General features: G+C 42.1%; 1 protein-coding gene across 1 annotated transcript in view; it reads left to right on the forward strand.

The window, feature by feature from the left end:
* The window catches only part of LOC147732599 (contactin-associated protein-like 5), an 864,951-nt gene that overhangs the window by 541,079 nt on the left and 311,435 nt on the right, over nucleotides 1-12,437 (forward strand). Inside the window, exons 12-13 of the mRNA XM_086954286.1 lie at nucleotides 644-771; nucleotides 859-1,029. Coding sequence (XP_086810412.1) covers nucleotides 644-771; nucleotides 859-1,029 — 299 coding nt within the window. The remainder of the gene's footprint in view (nucleotides 1-643; nucleotides 772-858; nucleotides 1,030-12,437) is intronic.

Consider the following 12,437-nt stretch of genomic DNA (forward strand, 5'->3'; position numbering starts at 1 on the left):
CTGATTCGTGCCTCCTTCCTCACCTCCGTCTGCTCAGCGCCTTGACACCCTGGGGTATAAGTGCGCTTTATAAATGTTATCCTGTCCTATCCTTCCACAAACAGTAGTGACTAACCAGGGTAGCCTGCAGTTCCTGCTGTATTTGCTCTGAATATTTTTTTTGTGCATTTTAGTGAGAATTGCTCCAGTCAAATAACATGATGGTCATGGCGATGATAATAATTATGATAATGTCAATAACAGCAACACCAACAAAAGAACAATGATAACAACAACATTATCATTCATAATAAGAATAAGAATGAGAATGAGAATTATTATTATTATAACTAGTACTACTTCTACTTCTAGTAACACTAATAACATTTGTTATTTATTAGTAGCATTAGCAATCGTGGTGTGGTGGTAGTAGTAATATCATTAATGGGAGTAGTAGTATTGGTTCTCCTATTATTAGTAGTGGTTTTGATAATAAAAGCATGAATTACTAATATTTGCATCAGTAATTAGATTAGCACTGGTAGTACTACTAGGAGTACTGCCGCTGCTTCTATCACTAATAATAATAGTTTGTTCTTAAGTATTATTGATACATAACTGCCAAATACATGCCTAATACCGAAGCTGGTTGTTTTCTTCACAGGACCAGTGATACGGGCCTTCTAACCTTCAAGGACCATTTACCAGTTACTGGAATAGTAATCACAGACACAAACAGATCCAACTCAGAGGCAGCCTGGAGAATTGGCCCCTTGCGTTGCTACGGTGACAGTAAGTAGAGCAAACCGTGCACACGTGTTTTCCTTCACGGAGTCACGCTGCGCTCAAGTCGTTGACGAGAATGCCTTTGATTTGCAGGAAGCTTCTGGAACGCGGCCTCCTTTCACATTGAGGCGGCTTACCTGCAATTCCCCACTTTTTCTGCCGAGCTCAGCGCAGACATTTCATTTTTCTTCAAAACTACAGCCGTGCCTGGTATATTCTTGGAAGCGTATGGGGTAACAGATTTCATACGCGTAGGACTGAACTGTAAGTAATTTGTTAATTTTGCTTCAGTCAGTGGTAAAAATAAATATGAATGTTCTGTTGGTTTTCATGTGTTTATATCCGGGCTGTCTAACATGAGCAAAGCAAAACTGTTTGTAAAATGTCTATACTTTAAACAAATTGTTTGAGCATTTAATCTATTTCAATTGAAAAATTGTTTTCTTGTGTCGAGCAGAAGTCGCATGTTAAAGTGGGTCAGCCACGATTTAGAGTATTTGTATTCCCTCAAGTTACGTGTGCACATTGTGTTTGTAATTAAGGTTTACAATAGAGAACGGTCTCCACGAAACTGAAGATACACCCACCCAGTGGCGGCTGGCATGTGGGGGCGGACGTGTGCGCAAATAAAATAAAAAAAATATATACCCTTAACGAACACAACCTCCGCTCCGGACCTCTTTCGTCAAATGCAGGCACCAGACCCTTTACCAATCCTGACGCTGCTCATATGCTGTTAACCAGCATGAGAACAGCCTCCTTGTTGGAGGGAGTGGCCTCTCAGGCCTCTTTCGGCGCTCCCCAGTGCATTGGAGGCCTGGCCCTGCTCTCAACTCAGCTGTCGAAGACAACTGGGTTGAGAGATTTACAGTGCACATTTCTGGCTGGCCGACCCAAGATGGCTAGACAACCCCCGATGGACAGCCAAAGAGACGATGACTTTAAACGGTGCACAGGCAGCCCTCTGCCACCCACTCCTCCTTGCTGCCACTCAGCAGGCGTCGCCCTGTCCTGACACTCGGTTCAGGACGGGATGATGAAAAACAAAATGTCATCTCTGGGGCTTTGGAGGGCATTTATGTGGGGCATTGCTCCTCCCCTCCAAAGGAGGAGCCGCCCTACACCCACCTGCTTTACAGTCGGGCTGAACTCGGGTATCTCAGCGACTACTCTGGCTCCATCACTGACATACTCATCATCGGAGGTTTGGTATTCAACATGCTTCCCAATTTAGAGTGGGCGGTTGAATGGCCAGGTTTTACTATTCATATTATCACAGGGACAACCCCTTCTATGACCATAGGAACCAGGGTCAATGCTCATTTTATGCAGAATCCACTGTGGGACTCTTTTATTTTTTTAGGCAAATAAGAAAACTATTCACATCTGTTCGGGGAAGCTGTCATTCAATGTATTACTCATAAGCACCATGTGGTAAATATGCACTTTGGTAGTATTTCATAAACACATTGGTAAAATAATTGATCATAACTTGTTAACAGTGGTTTCTGTGGTAATTTTCTGTATTATTTTTCAAGAAAGATGCTGACAATAATATAACTACTAACATAAGTGCAGATGAAGCAGTGCTCCAGTATGTGAACAGTTACAAATTATACACAAAAACACATAATGCAAAGGTTCGCTCGTTATCAGTATTTACAAAGATGAACACATGTGTGTTTAACATTGCAACATGTGGAACAATTTTTGATAAAAAACCAAGTGAAACAATGTTGACGTTTTGAACCCTAAAGGATCTTGGGATCTTCCAAGGACAATAGCAGTCCGACTTACTACCTGTAAAGTAGGTGAAAACAGAACCCAAGACCAATTGTGGGTCTATATCCACTTAATGTCCAAGGTTTATGTTCCGGTTATGTTGTCAGGCTGCCATAAGTTACCATGCAAGGAATCAACTGTGCACTGACCAGTCTGCGATTGTCAAGGAAATGAGATGAGTATCTGGCATGAATCCTCTGTGGAAAAATACCACTCGTAGGCAGCAATAACAATATCACCACAAATTCCACATGGCATGTGTAAATCTGCCAATGTGTGGTTCTGAAAGAATTACACAATGTATGTATCACTGTATGTACTATTAAGTCCAGCTTCCACTTGTAACATACAGTCCATGCACAGTGTTTCGTGCCTGTCATGCAACCCTGTGGCCGTTTATAAAGGGTGCATATAATGCGCCAGCCATCTGTATGTTGCTTGCCATGGCTGCTGTCAATCAAAGAAAACATCCTTATCGTATCTATGGGAGGGTCACCCATAGAGCCAATTTCAAAATCCATCATGTTTAAAACATCAAAAGCATATGGAATTGTATCCCATAGTGCCTAGTGTGGGTTATACACTGTGTCCTCTACTCAATCCGACCTTGTTGTAATAGATTAAGCACAAGTCAGATGATATCTACCCAACAGTGCCATCTTTAACATGCTTAACCTGAATGTATCCACTAGTGTCCGTGGATCAAGCCACTCAACAAGCGGTGTCCGACATGAACAACCCTATACGGTGCCTGCCTGTGGATCAAGTAACTAGAAACAAGGCTCCCATCATAAACAAATGTGGATGGGGTGTATTGTATTGGTAACTCCAAACTTGTGCCTTGCCTTACCATCGAAGTTCAGCTACAATGGTCTTTTATTTGCCTACTAAAAGTTGTCGAGGGGAAGAAACACATTAAAATTATACTTACATTGCAGTCATGATGTAAAGACCACAAACTCAGAATTCCATTTATGGATTTTTATTATAAGGCCAAAAATAATTGTACATAGACACACCTCAAAATCAATGAATATAGGTACAGGAAAATGAATAAAGAGCGAAATCTGTGCATATAATCGATTAGGCAAAAAAAACCACAAAACTATAAACTCCAGCATTAATACACAACCCAAGATGGATGCGGAGTCCAAATCCCTTTTCAATAGGAAAAAAAACATGAAATATCTTTCCCTACACAACTCTCATGAAGGATGCTTCTAGTTGGCTCCCCTATCTCTGTTCCCAAAGGTGTCTGCACGTTTAGACTTCCTTAAAAGTACTCACGTCAAATGGGTCAAATAGCTTAAAGCTATTGAGCTCGTTCTCAAGGTGCTCTCTTTTCTCCGAAAATCTAGAAGTCCGCCGTTCTGTCCCTGGACACAATAAAAAAGAATACATTCAGCCCCCTCCTCAACGTATCACATGCCCAATCATTTCACTTCTTTAATACACTGGTAGGTTTCCATGATTTCTTCATTGAAATCTTCTTCGCTTCTTTGACCTTTGAGTGTAGATAGGCCAGGCACAGACAATATCCTCCCTGCTCGCTTCTCAGACTGTTCAAAGGCATTCCAGTTATCTCCTTAAACTAAAATAATGAGGATGCATTCCTTCTACCTTCAATGGGATGAAAATATACTGTTCTAGCACGAACAAAGATACATTTAATTAATTCCACAGTAGCTGATAAGCTAATCTGTAAATACTCTGCAGCTCGAGGCCTAGAGTGCAGGCAACTTTAATGCACAAGTATATGAATATGAATATAATGTCTCCCTACACCTGTAGTTATAAAATAATGGTGTCTTCTAATATATGCAAAGTCTGTGTAAACGGCACATTACATTTCTTGGTTAACATGTAGAGTAAATGCATTTAAAACATACTACAGGATGATACTAAAAATATGCAGGTACGTTTAAATCATGATTATGAGGCACCCCTACAATTAGAGTGCTGTATGCGCTCTATCAGTTACCCCCTCTTATGACTTGTGTCTTAACACCAAAAATTCACATTCTTGTTATTTGTCTTTGCGGGAGAGAGCGATTTACAAAGAAGGTGTAGCTTGCTGTCCTTGTCGGAATCTCTCTAACCCCTTAAGATGCAGATAATGACTGTCCTGCAGTCGTTCTAACTGCTGCTCTCGTTTCCTCGTGCCTTTTGCAATTTGTAAGCCTTAATGATACCCAATAATATAATGATAAAAACAACAGTTATTATGAGTGGTTCCAAGATATTCCCATATGCCTTGTCCCAGGCTTCCAAACCAATGTCCAATCTTCCCAAAACCTTTGCCAATTAGCTCCCATAGGCCATCTGTAGCCAAATCACGCAAATCTTGATGGATTTCTGATATGTTATTGATATATTTACGAATTTCCCCACTATTGTCTGGGACATGCGTGCAGCACTGCTGCACTTTTAATAATTTACAGACTCCTCCAGCCTTTGCTAGAAGAACGTCTAGAGCAAGTTGATTTTGAAGAACCATAGCCGTTATCGAAACCATCTCCCCATCCACAAGTAGTAAGATTTGGGCCGTATTCACAGAGAATTTATCTACTATAGTTGCCAGTTTTCTGAACTTCACATCATTCAAAATCACACCCACACTTGGTATCATGGCTCCAAATATATCACCAACAACTTCTCCAGCACTTACACCACGTTTTCCTCTGTGAATAATTTTTCCCTCTAGAGGCCATAGGTCCTGTACATGAAAGACTTTGGGAAATGCTACTGCTAAATAGCAAGTGCCATACCAGTTCTTGGGCAATTTCATGTAAGAACTTTGTCCATACACAAAATACACATTGGGCACTATGGTCAATTTATCTAATAGTGCCTTCCTTATTGCTTCTTCAATCAGGAACATATGTTCACAATCACTCTCACCTACAAAAATCTTATCATAATAAGTTGATAGGTGTCTAATGCATAATTTTCCCTTTTGCTTAAAGTCTGAAGCTATGGGACCAGAACTTCCCTTTGCCTTATTGTCTAATTCTTCTTGTGTCCATGGATTGACCTTATGCTTTGGATCTGGTTGAAAAAGTGTTTGTCTATGACTATCCTCTATCTGATCTATGAATTTCTTTTCAATATCAGTTCAATATCAGTCGGCATGCAAGTTAAATTATGCCTATGAGCATATGAGGTGTCTAATGTAATAATGGGCACAAAATACGTAGACATCCTCTCTACCTCCTTATAATAACCATATTTATTCATATACTTGAGAAATGGGACTTCTGAGAGTACCACATCATAATTGGAGAAGTAATACTCAAAATGGGCCTTACTATAAAACATGCTCAGCAACACACTACATGTGATGCAATAAGTCAAAGGTAAGTGGTGATATCGAATGCCCTCTTCTACTGATGTGGGTAATTGCATGCACACATAGCAATCTTTCGCTTCCATTGTGTCAACGTACTCATACAGCAATCGAGCACATGCATTTAGGGTGAAATATCCTTTTGATAAATCTACATGTAACATCCGGCTGGTTTCCCTAATTATGTCCTATGATGCACCCTCACCTAAATCTGTAGTAGATGAGGTAGGTGTTACGTAATTCTTTTCCAAATCCTGAGACCCCACCAGTGATGTAACAATCACCACAGCTATGACAATAATCACCACAAAAATAAGGCTAACCAATTAGGCACTTCTTTTTTCATCCTGACTTTTCGGATCCCATCTTGCTTTTTGTCTTGATTAGACTTCGTTTCCTTCAATAAAGTCTTGGATTATTTTGCTTGTTTAATCTGACTGTTTACAATGTCTTTAATGTCTTTTTTCATTTGATTATTTTCTCAATTTTCTGTTCAATAACACTAAACCTACTGAAGAGATGTAGTCAACCTTACTCTCAATTCTTCTCTGTAGTAAGTCTTCTTCCTCTTGGGGCTAGGTTATCTTCATTCTAAGGCTAATAAATGTCTCTTTAAAGTACACTCTTCATCATTTATGATGTTTGATCCAAGCATAGTAAGAACAAGTTGCAATAATTCAGCACACATTTCTCCCAATTCTTGTGCAGTTGGTTGTCGACCAAAAGTAGGTTAATAAACTTGGTTGAGAATCAAAAAGCGCAATCTACTCAGCCTTGTTGGATCAGGAACTTTTAAGGTAAGTATTCCAAATGCGTCGATTCCAGGGACTATTAACTGAAGATTGATTGTCAGGGTGCTCCCTTCGTGACTCACTGTGCCTGTTCCCAGTCTCCCGGTTTCTGCATCTGTAGCCAGGTACGTCCACTCTGGAGATGCGTACTTTCGAGACGGCACTCTTTCCCTTCTGGATCGTCTCACACCGTCCGGTCTTTCTTCGGTTTCACTTTGATCAGATTCAGACGTTTTAGGAATCGGCGCAAGATCTTTCTCAGCTGTTAGTCTTAGATTCAGCCTTTCTTTATTTGTTGGCCACTTTGCTGTTACAGCATCTACTCTCCTCCGTTCTACCTTTTGATCTGATCCTTCTGCACCCAACAGTTCACTCTGCTCGGGCTTAAAGTTCACTTCCATAATATCATCTATGTCAGAGTCTGCATTCGCTTCAGAAGTTGATTGATTTATTCGGACTTGCTCGACTGATTGTTCTGCTTCATTGAGAGTCCTCATAATCTGACTTGTCCTTTCTGTTTCTGTTGCTCTCTCGATTGCACTTCTCGGAACAAGAGGCGTTGTCTCGTCTACAGGTTCTGGGACTCTGCGAGTATGGGAGGCGTGGATACAGTTTTGCAATCCTCTACACATTTCACCGCTGTACTTGTGACTAGAAGCACCTGGTATGGCCCACGTCAATATACATCAAGGCAGCTTTTCCTCACATGCTTTCAGACCACAACCCAATCACCAGGGCTTGGATCATGCAGCAGGTCACTCTAGGTGGATGCAGTCCCAGCCTCGACCTGGTGGGACACAAAATTAACCACATCTGCCAGTCTTTTACAATAATCCTTTATCAAATCATCTGTGATGTTTATCAATGATGTCGCTGGCACCATAGGCAGTCGCATAGCTCTTCCCATCAATATCTCATGGGGAGAGAGCCCTGTTCTCCTATCAGGTGTACTACACAGACTCATTAGCACAAGAGGGAGAGCATCAGGCCATTTCAATGAAGTTGACAAACACACTTTTGACATCCTCATTTTAATTGTGCCATTTACTTGTTCCACTAGACCAGAAGCCTTGGGCCTGTACCTACAATGCAATCTCTGATCAATTTTCAAAGCTGCGCATAAAAATTTCATGAGTTTGTTGTGGAAGTGTGTTCCTCTATCTGTTTCCTCCGAGGTCGAGATTCCGAACCGCTGTATCAGTTCCCTTAAAAACAACTTTTCCACAGTGGGACTGTCACATTGCCTCGTTGGATACGCCTCCACCCATCGTGAAAAGATACAAACCACCACCAGGACATATCTCAACCTATTGCATCTTGGCATCTCAATAAAGTCTAACTATTCTGTTGAAAGGACCTCCTGATCTTCCAATGTGACTCATTGCCATCACAGTTCTCTTTCCCACATTCTTTTGTTGACACGTAACACACCTGTGACAAACTGCTTCAGCTTGCACACAGAATCGGGGGTTAAACCGTGTCTGTCTAAACACTTGCACCATGGCATCTCTTCCAAGATGAACTGCTCTGTGAATCTGCCTTGCCATTGGGCTCAGTAAACAGTTTGGTAACACTGCCCTTCTATCCGTTGATACCCAGTGCCATCATATCCCTTTTAACAGCCTGCTCTAACCCATTACGCTGCTTCCTCCTCTGAAACCTCATCTTGCAGTCGCTTCACCTCATCCCATGAATCGGCTAAAGCTAACATCATGCTGAGCTTGGTCTCTTCTGCACTTTCTCCTACGTATCCTCCATTAAAAATACAAACATGTAATGCACAAAAGCGAGTTACTTCAACAACATAGTTTTTTCCCTTGGTGACAAAATCTTCTCTTCTCCCATGGGCCACATATTTTAGTACTGCAATGGCTTTTGGTTTCTGTAAGGCTTCTAGTAAATGACGATCATATTCACCATTATGAATAGGGAAGCCTGATGACATTAAATATCCCTCTGAGACCATAACTGTCCAAAATCATGAACCACTCCAAACCCATATTGGCTATCGTTATAAATGGTCCCTCGCACTCCATCTGTGACGACACACGCATGGGTTGAGGCAACAATTTTGGCCACCTGAGCAGAATATACTCTTGTTAAACAGGCAGCTTTGACCACTCCCAAAATAGTACAGACTGCAAAAGCATCTCTCAGGTACCCTTCATTGTCTCTTAAACATGAACCATCAACAAAAAGGATCAGATCAGATCATCTACAATGCCTGGTCTGGGTTTGGTAGATAGTTCAGTAACATCCAGACAGTCATGCTCTTCACAATCTTATCCCTCTTCTTGTGGAAGAGGCAACAATGTAGCAGGGTTCAAGGTAGGACAACGCTTTAGAGTAACATTTTCAGCAGGTAATATGACTTGTTCATATTTTGTAAGCCTATTATTGCTGAGGTGCTGCGTTTTCGTCCTTGTCATTAGTAATTCCACTTAATGTGGCACATACACCACATGTGGATGACCCATTACTATGCTTTCACATCTCTCAATGCTGACACCTGTTGCAGCAATGGATTTGAGACATCCAGGCAACGCAGAAGCTACAGGATCTAGCGTAGCTGAAAAGTAAGCCACTGGTCTACAAGCACCTCAATGTGTCTGTACGAGGACCGCTAATGCACATCCTTCTTTCTCACAGCAAAAGAGCAAAAACGCTTTATTGGAATAAGGCATTCCTAGGGCTGGAGCACACATAAGCTCTCTCTCAGCCCGTGGAAGGCACTTAAGCTGTCATCATCCCATGGTACTGGATCACTAATATCTTTTCGAGTCAATCTCAGAAGTGGATTTGCTTGTAAGGAAAAGCTTGGAACCCATTGTCGACAATAGCCAACCATTCCCAAAAACATGCAGACTTCTTTCTGTGTTTCAGAGTTCCCATTTGGGGAATCGTCCTTATGCGATCCGGTGACATCCTTCGTTTTCCTTCCTTTCTCAATTCGATGTCCCAGATACTGCACTTCTGTCTGACAATATTGGATCTTATTTGGGGACACCTTTTGTCCATTCCCTGCTAAATGGTTAAGAAAAGCCACTGTATCAATCCTGCAAATGTCTGATGCGACCAATAGGCCATCAATATATTGAACCAGAACTGAGTTTTGGGGCATTACCAATCCTTCAAGATTCTTTTTCAACCATTAGCTAAAGATAGAGGGGCTTTCTAAGTACTCCTGAGGGATAATACACCATGTTAACACATGATCGTCTATCCTAAATGCAAAAATATATTGGCTATTTTCGTGCAATGGTATAGAGAAGAAGGCATGGCACAAATCGATGACTGAAATATTCGGCTTCACATGGTATCTGAAATAGTATGACAGCTGGATTCGGTCCACAGGACCACACAGAATCACAATTTCATTAACCCTACGTAAGTCCTACACTATTCTGTACTTGGCTCTAGACTTTTGTAGTCCCATTATAGGTGAATTACAGGCACTTCCTCTTATCTCCTTTAGAATGCCTTGCACTATCATGGACTCAATCACAGGTCGTATTCCAGCCATAGTTTCTGAAGTCAATTTATACTGTGGAATTCGTGGAAACTCAGCATTAGGTTTGAACTGAATTTTCACAGGTTCAACACATTTGATCAATCCAATGTCTTTGTCAAGGATCCCCCTCGGTAGAGGAGGCTGTTCGTCCACAGGAGCAAAGATGAATGTCCCCCACACTTCCAGACAACAACTACCCAAGCGAGAAGGTATAACTTCGCTACAAGGCAACTGCTACCAAAAAGTGTGGGGGGAATTTTCCCAGGGAGTATACCACTCTCCCCCAGCAAGGTGAAGTAGCTGCAGTCTTGATGGCAGGAGACTGGAAAATAAATGTACAACAATACTAACCTCACCAGTACTTTACAGGGCTGATATACAAGTGTTCAACATAACATTCCACTTACCTCACAGGTGAGTGTCAGGGCGTTAAGGCTAGAAGTCCAGGCGAGAACCAGGAGGTACAGAAGATAACCTGGGGGACAACTAGCAAGGATATTGCCAAGGTAGAATGCACCCAAATCCAGTCCTACTCATAAACTGAAGACAGAGCAGGACTGGGGCCACAAACGCAGCTGATGACACTAGTATCACTTATAAAGCTAAAGACAAAGTGATACAGAAAGTCCCACTTCCAGCGCATAAACTTAAGACATCGTGGAGTGAGTAACACACATATACCACAGACAATCCCCACTTCCGGCTCATAAGCTAAAGACAAAGCGGAGTGAGGGAACAAACAACATTAAACACGGACAATACACACACCCCGTCTGACTTGTAACAGTAGAGCAGAACGGAGTGGACGTACATATAACAAGACGCGATAGACCAGCCGTGCTCCACTCGTAAACTCAAGACGGAGTGGAGTGCAAACAACAAACATACACAAAACCCCTCCGATCACACGAGTGACCGCGGAGAAAATACACAGAGCGGAATCGCCAGCAAGGAACTGACAACAAAGAGGAGAGAAGGGCAGACGGGGAATAAGGCGGAAGGGGAAGCTAGGTACAGGGGAAGGGCGTGCCGAGAATTGGAAAGGTAGCGGAGCAGGGCGGGAGGAAAAAACAACAGGCTGGACCCAGATCAGGAACAGGAAATACCGTGACCCAAGAGCAGAAATCTCAGGAGCAGGAAAAGAGCACAAACGGGATCGATAGAGCAAAGCAGGATCTCGGAACACTACGGGAACCTCAAGGAGCACAACGCTGAGTAGAGGGGGCGTGGTCACTAACAAAACAGTAAGCCAAGCAATGATTCGCGGGTGAGCTTCCCTTTTCAGCTACTTAGGGAGCGTCTCAAAATATCATGACATTACCCAGTAATAGGTTTCGGGAAAGTCACAAAAGTCTCACAGGGGCACAAGAAGGTTTGCCGAAATGAGCATTTCACGCAGCCCTGAGGAAGCTATATTGAACACTTATGAATGGGGTCAAATCCGACCACCCCTAACAGTCTTCACCTGTAAAGTCCCATACCTTCGGTGAAACGGAATCTCTCAAATCATGAGGTAAATCTTCTATTGTGAGAACCACAAACAACTCTGCACATAGACTCATGTTTGCCATTTTAAAATCAGCACCGTCATTATATGTCTGCAACTCCAAACCTCTTGGAGTGCAAGATACATGCAATTTAATTTACATAAAAGGTCCCATACCAATAGACTTTAAGTGATAATGACTGATGAAAATAATATGTGTCATCATGCACTGTACCTGTTCTATTTGTCCAAGATCTGTCAGATAACATGAAGCACAAGGCGAACAATCTCCTGAACTCAACCATACAGGATTTCAGATGATCCTCGATGAGTTTGTGAAAGCTGCTCCCATTGGTAATTATTGAACTGCTCGGCCACCCTTCCTCATGGAGGGGCTGTATGCTGGCGACTCTACGACCCCCTGGAGATCTCCCTAAGGTCACCAATAATGTTTGTTGTTTTCTCAGTTGAGGTGGGTAGAGGGGTGGGAAATGTACACAACCTGATTGGGGGGTTGGTGTGGGTGGGGGATAGCAGGGTAATTAAATTGTTATGTTAAAATTTTGCAGAAGCACACGAACAGCAATTCTCTTTATGAAATAGAGATTCACACTGCATCGCACACCGTGCAGACACACATCAGAAATTGAAACATGGTATTCATTATACAGGCACTCTTGAAATTCCTCTAACCACTATGGATATTTCTAGATTCACATGTCATCCACTTTTCACATGCTGCTAGTTAACACAAGG

This window comes from Lissotriton vulgaris, chromosome 2_1 (assembly GCF_964263255.1).
Source record: "Lissotriton vulgaris chromosome 2_1, aLisVul1.2, whole genome shotgun sequence".
In the NCBI taxonomy this organism is placed as follows: Eukaryota; Metazoa; Chordata; class Amphibia; order Caudata; family Salamandridae; genus Lissotriton; species Lissotriton vulgaris.